Source organism: Sus scrofa, chromosome 13 (genome assembly GCF_000003025.6).
Source record: "Sus scrofa isolate TJ Tabasco breed Duroc chromosome 13, Sscrofa11.1, whole genome shotgun sequence".
In the NCBI taxonomy this organism is placed as follows: Eukaryota; Metazoa; Chordata; class Mammalia; order Artiodactyla; family Suidae; genus Sus; species Sus scrofa.
Genome location: NC_010455.5, coordinates 110,910,433 through 110,933,181, shown reverse-complemented (window position 1 = coordinate 110,933,181; position 22,749 = coordinate 110,910,433). Strand labels below are relative to the sequence as shown.

The 22,749-nt window shown below is 39.6% G+C and overlaps 1 protein-coding gene across 4 annotated transcripts in view; it reads right to left on the bottom strand.

The window, feature by feature from the left end:
• FNDC3B (fibronectin type III domain containing 3B) overlaps positions 1,495 to 22,749 on the bottom strand; it is a 344,224-nt gene continuing 322,969 nt past the window's right edge. For all 4 annotated transcript variants that reach the window (XM_021069801.1, XM_021069803.1, XM_021069800.1 and 1 more), the window contains 3 exons: positions 19,444 to 19,610; positions 16,845 to 16,972; positions 1,495 to 5,032 (listed from right to left, as the gene is read on the bottom strand). In XM_021069801.1, the coding sequence (XP_020925460.1) occupies positions 4,721 to 5,032; positions 16,845 to 16,972; positions 19,444 to 19,610 (607 nt within the window). In that variant the 3' untranslated portion in view covers positions 1,495 to 4,720. The remainder of the gene's footprint in view (positions 5,033 to 16,844; positions 16,973 to 19,443; positions 19,611 to 22,749) is intronic.

Sequence of the window (22,749 nt, the reverse complement as noted above, 5' to 3'; positions counted from 1 at the left end):
GACTTAGCTTTCCTTGTCTCTTTGGGGATATGAGGATTTTGAAGCTTTTCTTCACGCTTTGCCTCTGATTCTTCCGAGTTGTTGGCTTTGGACTTTTTATTCACGTTAGCAGCTTTATCAGATGTCATGTTACCTTTGGTTAAGCTGGAGGACTGAAAAGCTGATAGAAGATTGCTGACTGAGTTTCACTTTAGAATAGTGGTTCTCAATCTTGGCTGTACCATGGAATCACCTGGGGAGCTTTAAAAAAAACAAAACATTGATACTCTAGAAATACTCATTTTATTGGCATAGGTCTGAACACAGGGATTTTGAAAAGCTCCCCAGGTGGTAGCCAAGGCTGGCATGTACTATCAAAGGGTGCTCTGGTTGGTCTAGCTGGACCCCTTTATCTTCAGGTAAGACTCTTAGTCCAGGGACTGTTACCTTCTCCTGTGGATAAACTTGGTTCCTGCAAGAGTGGAGGGACAGTAGTCCAGCTGAAAGAAAATGGGGATGGATTTTACGGATGTAATAGTATTTTAAACAGCTTTCTACCAATACTATTTTAGGCTCTTCTTCCCCTTCACCTCACTTCAAAGGAACATGCTTCTGTCAGTTTTTGAGCCGTCAGTGTATTCTGCATGTAAATTGAGTTGGCACTCATTTGGTCTCTTGCTAAATTCAAATTCAGCTTTCTTCTGTCAGGCTTCCAAAATTGTAGTGCTAATAAGTCTCTCCCATTCTTCCTAGCATTGAGAGCAGTTGTGACTTAAAAAAAAAAAAAAAAAAAATCCTTCACTATATTTTCAATAGTGAAGTATTAGGGGCATGCAAAATTTGATGTATTTAACTTGACATTTTTACCCCAAAGGATGACTACCATTCTTCATATGAGAAAGTGAACTTTGAGTTATAAACAGTTTCCCCATTCATTTTCCCCTGAGAAAAAAGATAGTAGGGACTTCTAGCAAAACAATACAATCATGACAAAACCATGGTTGTAGTAGGACCTACCTACCTCTATGCTTTATTGCTATTGTTGTTGTTGAATGAGACCCGCAGGAGATCAAATCCGTGCCAGTCCATCACAGAGGGGCATGCCAGGTGCTAGGTGAACAGAGGGAGACCTGGGCACCTGAGTCTGGCATATGGATAAAAGGTTAGACAAAGAGGTAACCTTTGATCCACACACACTCTGACAAAGAACTGGCAGCCCATGGGCCAATAGGGTTCACAATCCCATGTTATTTGGCTCATATTGGGAAATCTGGATTTGTAGCTTCTTTTGATAAATCAGCCTATGAGATTGCAGGTGGCAAGCCTGCAGGACCTCAACCAGAAGGAGCTGGGTCAGAGCCACCCCTTTGGATGGCATGGCAAGCATCCTGAACTAAGCCACCTTCCTAGCCTCTAAAGGCATTTGAATTTCCGACCTCTGGGACATGGTTTAAGTTTTTAAAAAGCAACAACAACAGTAGCAATCCTATTCACTGCAGAAGAACCCTACTTAAGTCAGAAAGATTTAAAACATTTATTGGGCATAAATATATTACATATACACTACAGATACAGTTAGGTATTACATATAGCATAGTATTTGCAAAATCTATACATTAAAATTGATATGGCAGTTTTAATACAATGTATATGAAATAGTCTAAAATTTACAATACAGGATAACGTATGATTATTTTTTTTTTTTCTCCTAAAGTTGAAAAGTTTGGAATGTATGTCCAACAGTGAGGTAAAACATTTTGTCTTTCAATTTAAAGAATTGTGCAAGGATAACATTCAAACACATTCAATTAGGGCACTTTTCAATTTTGACAGGAATACTGAATTACTGTAGCCAACAAAACATGGTTAGAAAATGCCAACGTTTCAAGTTGATAAGAACAAGGCAGCTAATATGCAAAAATTTTTTTAAAAAGTTTTCTTTTTAAACAATTTGATGACAAAGAGCATTTTGCTTCACATGACTGGAATTTCTTGTGCCAGGGAGGAGTCTGACATACAGAGCATCAGAAAGCCATTCACTCGTTTCTACATACTGCAAAAGGGCAAAGAGAGAAGGTTAACATAACACTTTATTTTATTGTTCGTGTGTAATGGCAATATATATATAGTTCTATATCAGTATCACATATACATATTTGTGATAGAAAACAGAGCCAGATAGAGGAACCATTTTTTTGACCTAAGGAAATTATAATGAATACCACTGAATATTGGAGAGCAATAAAATAAAGTGCCATCAGCTAGTGTTTCACACACTTCAGCTTTCCAGGGGCAAAGTAGATAGTATGAACATCTCAAAAAGATCAAAATATTCATAGCGGTTTTGGTCTAAAATATTTCATTAAAAAATTTAAACCAATTCAGAGAATTTCTTGATAGCAGCAGTTCTGAAGTGTTTCCAAAAAGGGGCTTTTTTTTTTTTTCCTCCTGCAAACGGGGTTCTTGTACTCAGTTGAATCTTCATTGCTTAAAAAAATGCCATCTCCCCAAAACACCTGCATGAAATTGTTTCAGAAAATGCAGATGCAATGTTACACTGGGTCATATTATACATTGAGAGGAATGAGTTTTGGAAGGCCAGAACTTTGGCAAATATATGTTTACCTTGATGCCATCAGTTTGCAAGGCTAATTCAACTAATATAGTCAATGACGAAAATACAGAATTTTCTAGTACTACATCAATGTAGGCACACAGAATAATCATTGATCTTAGCACTTTCTTTCAAGAGATGATTTTTTTTTTGGGTTCATGTAAACGTTTCAATCACTGATAATGGATTTTTTTTTTTGGCATTTAATGCACTAGATGCTCTTTATCTTTAAAAACACAAGAAAATGTCAGAAGAATGATACTACTACAGATGTTACCAAGGAACAAGACTGACCTAAAATTACAAAAGTATAAAACACAAAAAAAAATAACATGCTACAAGGGAAAATTAGTACATAAGTACATTTTAAAAATTTTACAATAAATAAAGATTGCACTGTAATTGGCATTTAAAGTACTGTATGCAGAATATAGTATAAATAAACCAAAAACAAAATAATGTTGGTTTCCCCATGACTTTGGTATGGGAATATTATAAGCTAGTACAGGATACTGCATTTTAAGACAACATAGACCAAGCACAAAATAGCTATGATCAAGAAAAACCAAGTAGCAAAAATATACAAAAACTGAAGCAGGGGGATACACTGTGTCTGTTGCACCCTTTTGGAATATATTTGCACCTCCAACTCTTAAATGTCCCTGAGGTACGCGAACATTATGGACTTCATATAAATAATCCAATGACTTTGGGTTAAAACTGATTATCTCATGACTCAAACATGCAAGGATAACACTTTGCACTCCAATAGCACCTGTTGATCAAGGATCTCAAAGCACTTACAAACATTAGAATCCCCATTTTATTTTTTATTTTTAATGCATGGGAAAACTGAGGCACAGAGAGGTAAAGTGACGTGTTCAGGTCACGCAGCAAGTTAGTGACAGATTCAGGGAGAGAATCTCGGCTCCTTGACCCCCAAACACCCTGTGCTTAATTACCACCAAACACCATTCCCTCTCCACACATGGCCAGGTCAACCCCACAAAAATAAGAACTACAAATTTAGATGACTCTTTTAGGTTTCATCAGTTTTTGTCTGCTGTTAGATTAGTATTATGTGCACTGAATTTAGGTATTGAAATTCATTCACTTCATTGATACCTCAAAGAACAGCCTGAAGAAGGCAAATCTTTCAAAAATAATGAGCTGACGTGTAAGAAGATTGCTCACGATTAGTGTAAATCATGGACAATGGGCAGAGGCACTAAACTGTCACCAGTTCTCGTCATACAATTCTGGTCAAACATAACAGAATATAATAACTCTAGTGATTAGATTAGAAGTAGTTATATACAAAGACAAACAAGTTAAAGCAGCTTTTAAAATAGCTGAACAAGGAAACAACTAACTATTGCACAATGCCCTCATAAAGTTACTGCTATGAATTGACGTGGTAAAATCTACAATGCTCCATAATTTAGAGGTGCATTTTGGTTACTTGATTTCTGAGACAGGCAGCTCATAGTGTTAAAATCATAAGAAATAGAGATTATTAAAACATTTCAGATTAAAGTACACATTTTGATTTCAATGAGCTAAACACAGTTAAATAACTGAGTGACAAAATGGTTGTTTAGGGCAGCCTTATCTGAGTGAACACATCCTCTATGCGGTTGTTTTTGTGTGGTAATACTATGGCAACACTGAAATCCTAGCCCTGTAACTACACACACTGTGATTCATGTTCACAGATACAGATGCTCAAGACATAAGAAGTGACTGGTGAATATAAATCACTAAGCTGTAACATGGAAAAAAAAAAAATCAAAGGCTTGCAAAAGACATCAGTGAAAACAGGTTAAAGGCAAATCTGAAAATTTTAAAGAAAAAGTAAGCTAGCTTTTGGTATCTGGTTTGCTTTTCTTTTCTTCTTTTTTTTCTTTTTTTTTTTTTAAAAAAAAAAAATCCAGTTTAACCTCTTCCTAGTTTTGCATTTCAAAAAGGTGCACCAAAACACTGATATTTTTTTCCTAGCTAAATCTGTAAAACAAGTATATAAATCAAAGAACAAAAGGGCTTAAAAAAAGGGAGTATCTGAATAAATGTGTGTATTAAAATGTGTAGCATTAATTAAGTTCATACCTCTAGTTTTGTTGGGTTTGTTTACTTCATTAAGAAGTACTGTAATATAAAGGCAAATAAAATGGACAAAGTTGCAAAGCCGACCACAATGAGGGCTGCAAACTGTTCATCAGTAGGCATCATGCTCTTCATTTTGGGGTCATCTAAGCTCCCCATGTCCCCAGTAGGCATGACCTCCCTTCGTTGTAGTACAAAAGCCGCAGAGGGGCTGAAGGCTCCGCTTAGCTCCTGAGAGGTGTCTAAACAGCGACGACATGCACACACGCGGAACCTATAGTCTGTGTTGGTCTGGAGGCCTGAGATTTGGAATGTGGCTTCTTCTCCCTTGTACACCTTTGAGAAAAAGAAAAATCCTGGTCAATTAATTTATAACAACATTGTGGTCTCTGCAATAATAATCATATATAACACTGGGGGCCTTGTGGACCTGGCTTGGTTTAAATGAACTACATTATTAAGAAAAATGTTATGGAAAGGTATTTCTCCCAGTTTATATCTCATCCATAAAGTATTCCAACCTACTCTGAACAGAACATAACAAATCCAGTGACTCTGATATTGAGATAAGGCACTGACTAGAACTGCAGCCGACATAAGTTAATAAGGATGCACCTCACTAAAACTTTTATAATTTAGGCTATAACTCAGAAGATGATTTAATTCCTACAAAGGGCTCTCTAATTTTGGTGCACAGAACAAATCAAAAATTTTAAGTAAAGACAGTTAAAAACAAATTATACAAATAAAGTGCAAAGTCTCAGTTGAATGATTTTTTGACAACTGGCTCTACTTCTTCAAGATGTGCCACCTCTACCCCTGAGAGGTTAACACTACTAGGAATGCTCATTCTGTAACTTGTTTTGCCTGCTTTAGAAGTTCACACAAAATCAAACACTATGCACTCTTGTGCCAAGGAGATTCACTCATGTTATTCACTCGGTAGTTGTAACTTTTACTGAAGAATAAATATTCCATCATATGCCTATACCTGGATTTATCTTTTGTGTGTGTGTGTGTGTGTGTGTCTTTTTAGGGCTGCACCGGTGGTATATGAAGATTCCCAGGCTAGGGGTCTAATTGGAGCTGTAGCCACTGGCCTACGCCAGAGCCACAGTAACAGGGAAGCTGGGTCACACCTGCAACCTACACCACAGCTCACTTCAATGCTGGATCCTTAAACCACTGGGCAAGGCCAGGGATCGAACCTGCAACCTCATGGTTCCTAGTCAGATTTGTTTCTGCTGTGCCACGACGGGAGCGCCCTCCATTTGTTTTCTGGCAAATATTTGCACTGTTTCCAGTTTGGGGTTTTTTTGTTTGTTTGTTTGTTTTTGTTTTTTTGCTATTTCTTGGGCCACTCCCACGGCATATGGAGGTTCCCAGGCTAGGGGTTGAATTGGAGCTGCAGCCACCGGCCTACGCCAGAGCCACAGCAACGCTGGATCCGAGCCGCGTCTGCAACCTACACCACAGCTCACGGCAACGCCAGATCCTTAACCCACTGAGCAAGAGCAGGGACCGAACCTGCAACCTCATGGTTCCTAGTCGATTCGTTAACCACTGTGCCACGATGGGAACTCCCAGTTTGGGGGTTTTATAGTAGGAGTACTTATTTTTGTACCAGTCCTGGAGAATTAAGTTTCTATTTTTCTTGGGTGAGTACCTAGGAGTAGAAGTTCGGGATCATAAGCCTACGTTTAACTACATGAGAAACAGTTTTCCCAGGCACATCTCTCTGCACTCCTGCCAGTAAGTAGGAGTTCCAGTTGTTTCACCCGCTCACCAATATTTGTTATTGTCAGTCATTTATATTTTAGTCATTCTAAAATGACTAAATTTAGTACCTCATTTAAATGAGAATAGTACCTCATTTAAATGAGAATAGTACCTCATTTGCATTTCCCTGATGCCTAAGGGTGTTTCCCACCTTTTCATGTGCTCATTGGTCAAATACCTTCTTTTGTGAAGAGTGTGTTCAACAGTTTTGTCTATTTTTCTTTGCTTTTATTATTATTTGTAGGGGCTCTTTATATAATCTGGAGTTAAGATCTTTGTCAGATATGTGTTGTGAATATTCTATCCCAGTCTTGTGGCTTACCTAATCATTTTTTAAAGAAAGTTTCTGATGCAGTCATATTTATCACAAATTAACATTTAATTAAATTTAATGGTCTGTCTTAAGTGTTTCCTATCTGAATGACCTTTTCCATTAAGAACCTAGGATGTTTTCTTCCCCTTTGTTAACTCTAATACAATTACCAGGAGGCATACTATTATGAGGACTGGAAAACTACCTAGTTCACTTAGAGATTATCACCTTTTGAGTTGACTGAGGATAATAGGAATCTCTGTGGGAGGGTGGAAGAGAGAGGTCTCACATGGTTCTTCTATCAAAGTGGTACTGATCCTCGGAGTTCCCGTCGTGGCTCAGTGGTTAAGGAATCCGACAAGGAACCATGAGGTTGCAGATTCGATCCTTGGCCTTGCTCAGTGGGTTAAGGATCCAGCGTGGCCATGAGCTGTGGTGTAGGTTGCAGACGAGTCTCAGATCTGGTGTGGTTGTGGCTCTGGTGTAGGCTGGCGGCTGTAGGTCCGATTAGACCCCTAGCCTGGGAACCTCCATATGCCTCCGGTGCGGCCCTAGAAAAAGACAAAAAAAAAAAAAAAGGTGGTACTGATCCTCAAAAAAACTTAGAGGAAATGATAATCACCTTAAAATTACATAAAAATCCATGATAGAAAAACTAGCTGGAACTCAACCAAATCAGTAAAGCGATTTGGCTGATTAATAATTAAACACGAAAGTAAAATTAACTGAATACTTCCTAGCTGACTGGCACTGAGTTAGCATCTGTAAAGTGCTTAAACCATGCCTGCTTCATAAGTAACTGCACGGTAAAAGTCATTATTATTACTACTACTATTTAGAACTTAAAAACTACTCCAAATATATTAGTAAAATACAGCAATTAAAAGTGATAGGCTCATTCTCAACTGATAGGCCATCTTAGTAAAGTTATGAATTTCGCTCATTAATACAAATCCCCTAGAAAATAAAAAAGAATATTTCCAACAAGCTCAACTTTGAAACACTCTCCAGCTAAAGAGAGTTAGTGGGAATCTGCACATGTTTAGCGATTCTAAAGCCCAGCATGTAAGCTTCTATAAGAAGCAGGGCATTCTACCAGAGAACACAAGTGCACTGGCAACTTGATAAGTATTGAGCAAAGAGAAAGAAAAGGGATACACTCATAGACACAGAAAATGAACTTAAGCTTACCAAGGGGGAAAAGGGAAGGGGAGGGATAAATTAGGATGTGGAATTAAAGTACACATACTGCTATATATAAAATAGATAACCTACATGGTCCTACTGTATAGCATAGGGAACTAGAGTCCATATCTTATAATAACCTATAATGGAAGAGAATATAAAAAAGAATATATATATGCAAACCATATCACTTTTCTGTACACTTTGCTGTACTGTAAATCAACTATATTTCATTAAAATTTAAAAAAAATAGAAAAGGGATCAGACTTCCAGTGTTTACCTGATATTCAGCCTTTTAAAGATTTTTCCTCCCTCATTTTCAAATTTTACAAGTAGACTTTAAAAGTCTCATTGTACATCTGTTTAGTGACTAAACCCCAGAGTCAATTCTGTTTCTCATACTTTTCCAGATTCACCCTTGTTTTTGCCATTCCCTTTATAAGACCTTAAGCATGTTCCTCCTGGTTAAGTTACTCTGTTTCTTTCTTTCTTTCTTTCTTTTTTTTTTTTTTTTTGCTTTTTTAGGGTCACACCCTCGGCATATGGAGGTTCCCAGGCTAGGGGTCCAATTGGAGTTATAGCTACCAGCCTATGTCACAGCCATAGCAATGCCAGATCTTTAGCCCACTGAGCAAGGCCAGGGATTGAACCCATAACCTCATGGTTCCTAGCTGGATTCATTTCCGCTGTGCCATGACAGGAATTCCAATTTACTCTGTTTCTTTAAAGACTGTGGCATGTGTCTTAGCAACTGGGGTTACAGACAGAACTGGGCTGGAACAATCAAGAACAAAAGGGCTGTAAGAAAACCCCCAGTGGTACTGAGAGACCACTCCTTTCTCATAGCCCAGTGATGGGTTATGTTAAACGGATGTTTTAAGATGAGCTCGTTGTCATGGTGACTGCCCCAACCCACACACAGCCAGCTATTCAGGAGTTCAGACTACATCATGACGGCACTGTCTATGAATTATTTCCCAGCATGTGGGTGGTCTCAGGAAAATGATGCCATACATTTTTTTTTTTCCTTAAAGAGATCTTTTCATTGTGAAAGCTCTTACTTTAATTTCCTAAATTAGGATGCTCAAGATGGTATCTTCTGAGACAAGTCCTTTCTTCAAAACTGTTGGGAATTCCTGTCATGGAGCAGAGCAAAAGAATCTGACCAGGAACCATGAGGAGGCGGGTTCCATCCCTGGCCTCGCTCAGTAGGTTAAGGATCCGGCATTGCCATGAGCTGTGGTGTAGGTCGCAGACATGGCTCGGATCTGGCATTGCTGTGGCTGTGGCATAGGCCGGTGGCTATAGCTCAGATTAGACCCCTAGCCTGGGAGCCTCCATATGCCACAGGTGTGGCCCTAAAAAGCAAAAACAAAAAACAAAAACAAAAAGCAAAAACAAAACACAAAAACAAAAAATAAACCGAAAAACAAAAAACCCTGTTGGGACCATTCATGAAGGGAATGATTCGCAACTTATAGCACCAGCATATTATCAATCCCTTTGCTTTCCGTTCTGCAGTGGGCCAGGTACACAATCCACTCTGGCTCTATGGTGATGATAAGTTAATGTTGGGATATTTACAGAGTTGGAGAAGAGCTGCCATCAAAGCCTTAGCTGCAAGCTTTCTTGATACACCTCTTTTTTTTTTTTTTAAAGGGCTACATCCGAGGCATATGGGGGTTCCCAGGTTAGGGGTTGAATCTGAATATTAGCCACTGGCCTACACCACAGCCACAGCCAACACCAGTCTGACTTACACTACAGCTTATGGCAACGCTGGATCCTTAACCCACTGAGTGAGGCCAGGGATCAAACCTGTGTCCTCATAGATGCTAGTCAGATTTGTTTCCACTGAGCCCTGACGGGAACTCCCAAATAGACCTCTGTCATCAATTCTTCCCAGGGCCTCACCTCTTGAAATGTTTATATACTTATCAGAGGTGAAGTATTGTAGCTGCTGGAGCTCTTCTATGCAACCCTGGGGATCTGGGTCTGGTCTGACTGGGTTACTGGAAGGTACTGGGCAGATTCCCCTCAAGTAGAGGAACAGCAACTGGTATGCGGATTCCAGGTCCAAGTCCCTGATCTGCTACTTTTGAGGCTTGTGACCTTGGGCAAGTAACAGCTTTGGGCCTTAGTTTTCTCATCTTTAACATGGGGACAGTAGCAGTACCTAACTTAACCCCAAGGGGGGACAGAGGATTAAATTAGAACTATATGTGAAAAATCCTCTGTGAAAGGGCCATGCTGGAGATAAGTCATCCTTACCAAATTTGGTCCTCCTGATTACTCTGGCAGGTGAGTACTGCTTCCATTTTACAGATGAGAAAACTGAGTATCAGAGATGCTGTCAATTTCTTAAGGTCTAAAGCGAATAAGGGGAGATCCCACCTCTCGAACACCATGCTCACCACTGGAGCCACCCCAGCTCCACTGGTTCTATTCCCTTGGGTATGCAGTGATGTCAGCACCACCTGTCCTCCATGCTAGTCCTCATCTAATGACAACAGTGTGAGAACAGGTCAGCCTCTCCAAACCTTCCTCTGTGCGTACCCTGGGGGTCCCACAGCCTCCCTGGTGTGTCCATGATCACCTCACCCTGGCTCCCACTGCCCCAGAAGGAAAGTACTGCCTTTTCTATAAATGGATGGAAAGCAGTCTCCCAACCCAGTCTGTGCGAAGCAAAGACTTGGGCAGCATTTCTGTGATGTGGGCTCTTAATTTATGCCAAACAATGACCTCATGACAGAAAACCACTTGATAACCGATCCCCACAGATGTTTGGGAGGCTTTTGGAAAGCAGATATAAATATTCACTTATATCTAGTGTTACATTATTTGTATGTTTTCCAGAATTTGCATGGCTAGATCCTTCTAAGAAAGTTGATTCAGAAGTATATTTAATTTCCCAAAAGCCCCTGCCATGGAATCTTGAACAGACGATATATAGTGTTATTTTCCTCATACCATTAGGCAAAAATGCTTAGTGAGGGCAAAATGAGTATCTAACTGAAGGGAACTTCCTTAATGACAAGTCCAATCAAAAGTTAGTTAGGCTTTAATTTGTAAATGTTTTTCTTTTAAGTATTCCTACTGTTTTAATCAGAAGAGGCCTCCCCCCTTGTAACAAGCATTGCCAATACAATCCTAGCATTATCTTTAAAAAATATATGATAAATGTATTGAGTGTGGGACTGTGTTCTATTATCTCCATAGCAACTAACACAATGGCTAGAAAAAAGCAGATGTGCAGGGAACATTCTCTAATTAGGACCCTTAAATACTGAAGAGTAGATATTTTTATACTACGCTGTTTGAAAAGAGAGGAAAATTACCAGAAACAAGTATCTGTGACATTAAATATTAGAACCCACACACAAACCAGAGTTTAGTACAGGTACAGCCATCATTGTACAAAATGGAGTCATTAACAATGATTAGGTTGTTTTCAGGGTATTGATAGAAAGTATGGGCTCTCTAGTATATTTTAGAAGTCAACAATGTTTATTAAGCCTTTTGGATTCATTCTTAGCTAAGAAAAAATTAAAACAATCCTAGTACCTCATTTCCTGAGGATTTTGGTTCCTGAGGCTTGAGATAATGGATTTGTTTTTGTGTAAATAATACAGCCATTGGATCACAAGGTCATCAGGCCTGCAGCCCAGCTGAGGTGACTTTTCATGGGACTGTGCCTCTCTGCAGGCCGTGCCTTGTCTCCCTTTGTTTTCATTCCTTCTGACAGGGGCACCATTTTAAATTGGGTTGAGGCTCTTCCTCCTGCCTCAACCCAATTTAAAAGGCATAGCTGCATTTAAGATTATCTTTATTGAAGTAACCAATCATAATATCATAGTAAGTATATGCACAATATTATTTTTACAAAGACTATTTCTGTTCTTGATTCGATATATAATATATTTTGAAGTAATTTTGACATGTTTATTCCAAATGAGAGGATATAAAATAATACCCAGATAAATGAAATGAAGAATCTGTGACCCTTAATTCAGAGTGACATGCTGTGTAGTTGAAATTTTTGAAACAGAGAACCTTTTGGGGAGATTGCTGGAGGCTTGGATTTGGGCCAATGCCTGCATCTCTTTACTAATGCCGTCCTTCTCCCAAGAACTGGAAAAGGAGACATAACTGCACAGAGTCGTCATCTACACAGCACCCTCTCCTTACTGAATAGATCTGATGCAAAGAAAGGTAAATTAATTCCTCTAAGATCATGAGACTACAAAAGGTGGAAGTGACCCGCCTTGATTCCTGGGCTAAAGTGGGAATCCACTAACCTGCAGGCTACCTCTGCAGAGGGTGCAATGCGGGGCAGGAGTTGTTGCTCTTGAGCCACAGAGGGCAGGCAAGGGCACTGTTTTAGAACTGCTTCTTAGGGATTTGTGTTTCACACCACTGGGCCCGTAAACTCTGAGACCAGCAGCTGTACTGTTCTGTAATATGCCAGGCAGCCCTCACAGTACAGAGCACCTAACCAGTTTCTCAAGGAACCAGGGGTCCTGTACCTAACTCCAAGAAACTGAATTTACACTTATTTCACATGCAATTTAAAATGGATGTATGCACGAACATTTTCCTGGTATAAGGGGTCATAGCCTTCATCAAGTACTCAAAGGGACCTGTAAAGCTAAAAAATTTAAGAATCAGTCAGACTAAATGGTAGCTTTTAAATATTCCTATCTTGATCTATTCTCACTTTGCTTTGGATGTGACCCTTTCTTTATGCCAAATTAAAAAGTTGTGCAACAGGAGAGTCACAGCCTGTTCAATTTCCATATTAGGGAATTAAATTGCAAACCATTAAAAAATAAGTAAGCTCCAAGTCTTTAAAATAGTTCCGTCAAGATTGAGATCTTTTTCTTCACAGTACTTGTGTGATACTACAAAGAAGCAATGCATCCCAATACTATATTCTAAAAATGATACCAAAAAAAACCTAATTTATACAGATATGCCATCAAGTTAAATGTGGAGCTCTATGAATTTTCAGGTGTATCAAAGGTTTTCTTAATACAACAAATCTGAGCACCAGCAATATTGATAATTTGTCACAAATCTGACTCTCCATAGGTAACAGTTTCCTGCAATTTGCTACCCTTTACTCATCTTCAGTGTTTCATGCAAAAACTGTTGCTATCGGAACAGGGATATAAATGTGAATCACTTCGCTTTACATCACTATGTATGAGACTGTTTATGTTCTGTCCTGTGAGAAAAATCAGACACCTGCATATACATACAATTTTCATTCCTTTCAAAAATGTTTTACAATTAATACTGCTTGAAAAGAAGTTTTAGGCTTCTTGAAAAAAGCTGTGCTTGAAAGGTTTTTTTTTTAAATGACAGAAAAGCCAAATCAAAATATGCATGCATTCTAATGCAGAGTAAGACTTCAGGTGGAGACTTAATACTTTAAGTTAATAGACTGTATCATAATTAGAACCAGCTGCTCACCCTATATCATGCTAGCTGAACAAAAGACAGCTAATTACATAGTTAAAGTCAATGTTTCCAACAAAATATTAGAAAAAGCCTTGGCCCTTGCCATATGTTGCCTGTAAAAATAAGCTTGGGAAACAGAAGGACATTGTCCTATTATGGGTCATTTTTTTCCACCTAAGTTACAGATATCACTTATAAATCCCCCTGTGGTGAAGTTTAATTCTCCTCACCACTGCCAGTACAAATAACCTTTGAACTGCCTCTTTCATGCATGCAAGAAACATTTACTGAGTACCTAGCTATGTGCCAGTCCTGGGAAAATAAAATGAATGACACAAGCCTACACATTAGCAGATCCTGTCTGATTAGGGCTATAATTGAAGTATACACAGTGCTTCCTATAAGCCCACAGCTCTGCCGTGGTGTATGCTCTGCAATGATTACCTCTCATTTTCCTTTGCTCTGACTCTATGAATTCAAAGCCTGTTACCTCTGGACCATAATTATTTTAACCATTACTCTGCACACATAATATAAATAGGTTTCTTTCCCTATCTTGTGTCCAGAACAAGTGAATGAAGTACTCAAAACATCATGTTTAAGTTAATGCTTATTGAATGGGGAGAAGCAAAAAACTCAGTACAAATTGTCCCTGACTCAACCGTGGCTTTTCATGTACCATTACCTGCTTTAATCATTTCTTGGTAAAAAAGTAGGAAACACATGGTTATGAAAATAAAGCTAATCTCCATCTACTGAGCCTGCTCTAGTGTACTGGGTTTTCACCTATTTTCAACAAAAAACCCTCTTGTTTACAGCTATTTAAAATAAGAATATATTTTGAGACATATGTGTAACTGTATTATTAGTATTTGTATATTCATGGGTCAAAAATATAACAGCAATATTCAAAACAGCCAATCTGCTAATGAAATCTAATTTATGAATGGATTAACCTATATTTTGGCAATGCCTGATGCATAGATATTGAGCAAATAATGCTTTTTCAATTAAAAAACAAAAACAAAAAAAACCCCCAGTCATCACCGTGCTTTTGAGAAGCAGAACATTTTTCCAAGAACAGGTTGAAGAGCATGGGTAGGTGGAAGAAAAGGTTTTGAAAATACGATGACGAACATGCAATGAATGTACCGTTGGGAAGTAAATACTGTTAAGTGTCAAATAATATGGAGGGAAAGTTGGTAACATTTCGTTCGTCCTTTAACCATTTTTTTGCACTGCTATGGGGCAGGACGATGGTATTGGTGTTAAAGATGACTAAATCCAGTGGGAAAATCCTCTGCTCTCTGTGTGAGCTGAGACTGAAATCAATCATATCTGTGAAGTGAGGTGAACGATGTATATATAAAATCATTTACTGTGAAATGAAATACACTATATAAAACAGGATTGTAAAGTGAAAGGAAACGATAGTGTTTTTGCTCTTAAGAGGAATGATGGAGACTTCAGAGACATCATCTACTGATGTTAACCAATACTGGTGGCTGTCATATTTAAAATAAGTATTGGAGTTCCCGACGTGGCTCAGTGGTTAACGAATCTGACTAGGAGCCATGAGGTTGCAGGTTTGACCCCTGGCCTTGCTCAGTGGGTTAAGGATCTGGTGTTGTCGTGAGCTGTGGTGTAGGTCCCAGATGTGGCTCAGATATGGATCTGGCGTTGCTGTGGCTGTGGTGTAGGCCAGAAGCTACAGCTCCAATTAGACCCCTAGCCTGGGAACCTCCATATGCTGCGGGAGCGGCCCTAGAAAAGGCAAAAATAAAATAAAATAAAATAAAATATGTATTAACAAAATGAGCTTAAAGCAATTCATTCATTTATCTGACACTTCATACTAACAAAGAACAGTAAGATTTACTAACATTTTCTTTTGACTCTTTTTATACATTTTTATTTATAAGTATTCTTTATTAGTATGTGAGGAATATTAACCTGAAAATTAACAGAAACCCTGAATCAAATTCTTTTCTACTTGTTTCATATATCTGGAGCCTCAACAGCTGAATAAAGATATCCTCACAAATTATGCTAATGTCATTTACCTTCAGCCTCTTGAGTTTGATACAAATGTGCACTGCTATTAAAAGTGCAAATAAAGAATGGGTTTCAATCCTCTGTCGATGGACATTTGGGTTGTTTCCATGTCTTGGCTATTGTGAATAGTGCTGCAATGAACATGCAGGTACATGTGTCGGAGCTAGAGACTCTCATACTGAGTGAGGTAAGTCAGAAAGAGAAAAATACCATATGATACCACTGATATCTGGAATCTAATATATGGCACAAATGAACCTTTCCACAGAAAAAAAAATCATGGACTTGGAGAAGAGACTTGTGGTTACCAAGGGGGAGGGGGAGGGAGTGGGATGGATTGGGAGCTTGGGGTTAATAGATGCAAACTATTGCTTTTGGAATGGATTAGCAGTGAGATCCTGCTGTGTAACACTGAGAACTATGTCTCGTCACTTATGATGGAGCATGATAATGGGAAAAAAAAGAATGTATACATGTATGTGTGACTGGGTCACCGTGCTATACAGTAGAAAAAACAATTATATTAGGGAAATAAAAAAAATTAAAAAAAAAAAAAAGGAATGAGTTTCAGCTTTCCTAATGGAGTAACAGAGTTATTCTAATTTCACATAGTTATTAAGTTCCTGGGAACGCTTTGGAAACTAGAGAGTACCTGAATCTTTCACAGTCAATGACAAGATAATATGTGGCTTTGGAAGAATTAGCTTATATCCCAATCACATTCTCTTTTGTATGGGCTCACTACGTGATCAGTACAGCTTTGCCATTCAAATTATGGTCCATGGACCACCAACATCGATGTTGCCTGGGAGCCTGAACCTTGACCCCATACCTACTGAATCAGAATCTGCATTTTAACAGTTTCTTGGGTGATCTTTCACACATTAAATGATGACAAGCAGTGACCTAGACCTTCTGAATCACAGGCCTCAAGGGCTGATAGGTCATCTTCCTTATCTTTCAATTATAACTTCCTTAGGGAAGGCAGGACAGAAAGTGAGCTTCAGTGATTAGGTTGACACTACTTCCCTCTAGAGTACAACCACTGGCACTTTAGTTTTCAGTTACATACACACTTTGAGACTGAGAACATCACTGCCAATGCCAAACAAATCTATAGAACCTAAAACACTTCACAAGATTATGCTTAAGAACTGAAAATTTCAGAATACCACCACATACAAAATAAACTGTAAGTAGGGCTATTAATACCCTAGTAAATTAGGTAATGGGTACATGTGAAGCAGTTACTACAATTGATTTTAAGAGAAATGTAGTTCACGGCCACAGGCAGAGGCAAAGAGCCAGCCTGACCCTGACAGGCTGCATGCGTCCATGCACACTGGCTCTTACCTGTTTGTACTCAGATTCTCTTCCAACCAAAACCTGTAGAATGTAGCTGACAGGGTCGCCTTTCATTGGTGGTACCGTCTCCCACAAAATTTCACATGAATTTCCTTCTAACTGTGTCACTCGAGGTGCTGAAACACAAATCCACACATCCAAGCTCAACATTCAAACTATTATATTAATAGTCAATATTTCAGGAACATGTTTCTGCCCACCCTGAGAGGGGAGTTGCTTTGCCTGGCCTTCCAGAAGAGTAGCCAGACACCCTTTCCACAGAGAAGATATTCTGTGCCGGCCAAGCCATTGGTTAAAAATCCTCTGCTCACTAGCCTATTACTAACTGCTTGGCCTAGATTGCCTTTTTTTTTTTTTTTTTTTTTTTTTTTTTTTTTTGATGGGTAATGAGCACCTTTTATGATTAAGCCCTGTGTTAGGTACTTTGGGGGGATGCAAAATAGGTGCAATAAATATGCTTTCAGGGAAATTAAGATCCAGTTGAGGGAAGGGGAGAGAAAGGTATGAAATGAATACAAACAAACACGATGGAAGGCAGATTAAAATAAGAGATAAAAACAAAATGTTGGGGAGTTCCAGGGGAAGTCACATCTGTGTGGGAGTCTGAGAGGTTTGAGGGGCAGATGACATCTGAGATAAGCCTTTAAAAGTTATCTTACATTTGTATTTTTTAGTTTATTTTTTCGATTGGACTCATCATTCTGGTTTAAGGCTAAATTATATTAATTGGCAACAGAGCACTTAAATATTAAAACAAAAAGTATTTTCTTATAAGCTTATGTCTCTACAACTTAATTTGGTATCTGATTTTTTTCTATTTTGTAACCAGAATGTGTAACTCCTCTCTCTGAATGCTCTTATTCTTTAATTTCTAATTACGTGAATTCTTTAGAGGCAGTTGTTTCTACATTCAGTTCTGTATAATGCTTAGAATGCTGTTTCAGAAAAATAAAAGTTATCTTAAGAAAAAAAGAGTTTGTATTAGTTGGCCAAAACTGCAAGCAATTTACAGAAAAACTAAATAAAGAATCTCATCAGACTAAACAGTCCTCCAGCTAAGACAGTAACTTACCAAATCTAAGAGTGGGAGGAAGAAGACCTGATCATGTGTCTGCGTGAGGAAACTGTCCTTCTGGGGAAAACATACTGTGACATGCAAGGGCCATCAATTTGGTCTATTTTCTGCAAAAAATCTCCCTCAGCAATCACTCCCAGAGGCAAAGACAGTGACAGAAAGACCCCTGAAGTTAGCTGTTAAGTGTGGCAAACCTTCCTGCTACAACAATATGCCTATCAGCCCCAGCATGTTCAGAAATCTCTTCTGTTAGAGCTGAAAGGCGAAGCTGCACCAAGGGCCAGGGCATTTCCTGCCCATGTGGCCCAGGAAGTGTATGTCCATTTACACCAGCATCTTAGTCACACACAGAAGCTGGAGAGCTATGGACCACTGAGGGGCAGGGAGGTTGGGGGAAGGTGTTTACCATAAAGCACCCTGAAAGGACCTATGGGAAACCCTCAAAGAACGTGATCCAGACTGTAGTCAGACCCTGGCCTGGAGCCTCATCCCCTGCCCCTCCTCTGATGGGCTCTGTGCCTTGGTGGCAGGTGGCACAGCTTCTCTGATTGGTAGCAGTGAGTCACATGGCCTTGCTCCTGGGGCCGGGTACATACAGAATCTTTTTAACAGTCTGTGCCCACCGTCTAGCCACCCAAATCATATAGCCAATGCTTACTGTACTCTCTGTGAAACCTAGCTCAGGTGGGCTTGTCTGTCAGCTCCAGAGTCATTCTGAGCAGCAGCAAAGACCCTGCCTGACAAGAATCATGCTACTGCGGGGAGGAAGAAGTGGCTCAGGAGACCTTAGGGGCTGGGCCTGGGCCCAACACTGGGTGGGCAGAGCCGAGCCAGTCTGCCGTGCAGAAGGCATAACTCTGGCTGAAAATGGGAGATGAGGGCCCAGCATACCTGGAGGAGGAAGAGCCTGGGTGGAATGGCTTTTACTCCCTGATTCCAGGAAAGGGAGAGAGCAAACCAGTCAATCACAAAGCCCTAGACAAATACTCCAGGAGGTGAGGACAGGCTGCCACTGCAACTTTCCAGTGAGAGCCATGGGCCAGGGGAAAGGCAGAGGATGCTGCCCACACCAGGCTCCAAGCCATGCACCAAGGTCATCAAAAGATGAGTGCCAACCGTGCAGGGAGAGACTCAAGCCTCCCCTGGTCAACTGCCATGAGCTCTACCTCACCAGGAATGCACCCTAACCCAGTATCTGTCACTCAGCGCTGTTCCTATTCTTTGTCCAACTATCTCCTAAGGGGGTGAGACTGTCTCACCATTAAATTATTTGTGGTAATCGTTTACACATATTTGAGAAAAGTCACCTCCAGTAGGCCTTCCTTTAAGGCCTCTCATTTCCCCTAGAGAACCCATTTCCCAACCTTTTCTTTTTCAGTAAGTTCTTTTGATTCTATCTTGCTGATATGAGAATTAAAAGAGTGATTTAAGGTCAGAATCAAGCCTCCCACCCCGAGTCTCACACTTCCTTGCTCTCAGAGAAGTGCATGAATGAATACACTGTCCACAGACCTTTGATGGTGGGGGGGACACTCTTGGTTGTGCTGAAGGTGTAGGTTTCTGAGAAGGGCCCTTCCCCAGCCTCGCTCGCTGCCTGGATTCTGAAGGAGTAGCACGTGAATTCCGTCAGTCTCTGGACCTTGTAGGTGTGGCTAGGCCCTCTGTAGATTGAAATAAACCTAGAGAAAGGAGCAGGATTCATTAGCTACCCAAACTTTTATTAGTGAGAAGAAATTATGATACAAGCGTGGAACAGATTAGGCCCATTTGGTAAAACTGTTCATACATCTGAATTATGGTCATGGTTAAGTTTAATGTCTAATATATGTTTACATAAAGGAAAAACACAAATTTAAGACACTATAAAACTTGGAATGAGGTCCCTTTAATTATGGTATAGAACCTAGAAACATCAGTTGTTCATGCTTTTATTTACTAATAAAAAACAGAAATTTCTAAATAACTGAGAAATTTAGAAAATTCTTTAAATTTTAACCTTTATCTTTCCAAGAGCTTCAAAGCCCCTTTCTCCAATTAATAAGATGACATTTAGTATTATAGACCTTTGAGAAAATATGTAAAAAGCAAAAAAACAAACAAAAACACCTTTGCTCAGAATCATGCATCAGGTTAATCAAAGTAACAGAAAATCAGCACAGGCAGGCTGGGCAGTTTAGACTGGCAGCTCTGGATCCTTCTCCCATCTGAATCAGGATGATTTTACACTTCTCTGCTAATTAGCATTTCCATGCAACATGGGCATAGAAGGCGTGCAGGTAAAATACAGGCCTTACATTTTAAGTGTTTCCCCCCAGGTTCTTAGAAAATTAATATTTTCATAATGAAACTTGGATTGCTTAGAACTGCAACATAATGCCAATCATTTGTCTTTTTATAGTTGACTGTAAACTTTTAGAAGTAAGCTAAGTTCCTATAAATTAACCAGGATCTTTAGTGGATTCAGAACCTGGGACACTTTGAGAATTGCCATACGAATTAATCCAACCACACTGCCTGTTCCTACCCTGGCCAAATGCTTCTCCTGGTTTTGCAGTGCTTTGTCCCGGCAACTGAGGGCAATTCGCTGTCTTCAGAAACTGTTGGAAGTCAGTTGCCAACAGAATCACACACAATTCAAAATGTCTCTTGGGCTGATTTGGCCTCAGGGTAAGCAGAATTTATGCATTTATTTAGCAAATATTTCTTGAACATCTGTTGCGTGCTGGGCTCTGTGTATTCAAAGATGATTTGGACCTAATCCCTGTGGGTTAGTTGGTCCTGTGGGTAGGCAAGGTTTTCTGAAGGAGAGTAGCAGCTTTTCCATGTGCTAGAGAACATTCCCTCCAGATGGATGGATGGATACAGAGATTAAACAGCTTTCTCACAAAACCTATCAGAGTTAATACATAAAGTATCCATGTGTTAATCAGCCTTTGCAGTTGAGTTCCTCAGCCCTAGTCATTTCACTTATTTAATGCTCCTTCTGCTTTGCTGTGTAAGGAAGCACCTTTTACTGAGGAATGAACATTTTTAATTTCAGGAAAAGACAGAGTCCAGGCTGAGACCCACAAATACCATGGTAACCTACTTAGCCCTCTTGACACATTACCACCTTAATGACGATACCCCTTGCTAATGCTAGAGGCAAACAGCTATTTATTAACTCAGCCTCACCTGGGCTAGAATCAGAGTCCCTGCCCTTAATTATACCACAAAATGGAAGTCATGGTTTAAGGAGTAGAGGTTTCACATCTTTATCACAAACTTATAATACAGCCCTGTGTTGAAAAATGTTTGGAGGGGACTGGCAACAGTACTACTTCCCTGTCTGTGCCCTGCTCTAAGGAGAGTATTTCCTTTTGAAGTAAGTTTAATATATCTATGTAGGCAGAGCAGCACTCACATTCACAAAGAAATTTACTTAAGCAGATTCATTACTCTAGTTGCGTAGAATAATCTAAATTGAGCAAACAGGATATTTTCAAATATTTCAGTTTTCAAACTCATTGAAATTTGCTGTTTCTGGAATAGTTCTTTTGACCCTTTTTCTTGTCTTGCTCTTGTACCCCACAGCATTTAATTAATCTTTTTTTAATTCCGCATTCCCATTTAGAAAAAGCACTGTGGAATAGGTGATAGAAGTGAAAACCTTTACAATTTTTCCATTAGAGTGTTTGTTTGCCATTGAGGGAACCTGCAAAAAAGACAGTGACAGAACCTACCTCATAGAGCTGCTGGGAGATTTAAATGGGATGATATGAGGAAAGTGCTTAGAATAATAGTCTTAAGTAAAATCACTTAGTATTTTATAATACTGAGATGACAGCTACCACTGAGGTCATTTTCTTTCCCCCAGGTGGAGGGTCAGCTGTGTGGTGAGGCACTGCCCTGCAGACACTGGCTGTTTACCCTCTTGCACAAGGACCCGTCAGGGAAGTGCAGGCCAGGGCAGTGACCTCACAAGACTGGCGAGATTCAATGTAAAAGCCCCAGTCCTTACACAGTGTAGGTCTCAAACAAATATCTACTGACCCTACACTTCCTTCTGTACATGCTGACAGTAACTTCTCTTTCAAACAATAAAGACCAACCAAAAACAAAACAAAAGCATACAAGCCAACACACACAAAAATATAGTACTTCTTTCACCCCAATTCTGTGATTATTTCCCACCATTCCAGGTAGAAGAAAGAACCTTCTTTCTTCAGAGCCAGTGATATTATGGCCAGTTGCATGGTAGCCTTTCTAGAAGGCTCTGTAGGTTAACACCCTGTGTCTAGAACCACTTGGGGAAAGATCAAAAATATTCATCAAATATTTGTTTCATAAAGACCAATTTAATTTTTTCTCCCTAAATTTTCTTTTAAAAAGCCAACTTCAGCGTTGCTATAGTGGTGCAATGATTAAGGAATCTGACTAGGAACCATGAGGTTGTGGGTTCAATCCCTGACCTTGCTCAGTGGGTTAAGGATCCAGTGATGCCATGAGCTGTGGTGTGGGTCGAAGATGCGGTCCTCTGTTGCTGTGGCGCAGGCCGGTGGCTACAGCTCGGATTGGACCCCGAGCCTGGGAACCTCCATATGCTGTGGGAGCGGCCCTAGAAAAGGCCAAAAAAAAAAAAAAAAAAAAAAAAAAAAGCCAACTTAATTTTAAAATTCATTAATAAGTAAGCCAGTGGCCATTAGTGATAGAATTAAACATGCTACATGTCCCAAGACATAATGACTGAAGACTCCACATTTTCTAAGTAAGGACTCAGAGCTGAGAGCATGGCTTTGCCAGGAAGAGGAAGAGGACAGTGGCCATACAGCAGTCCTG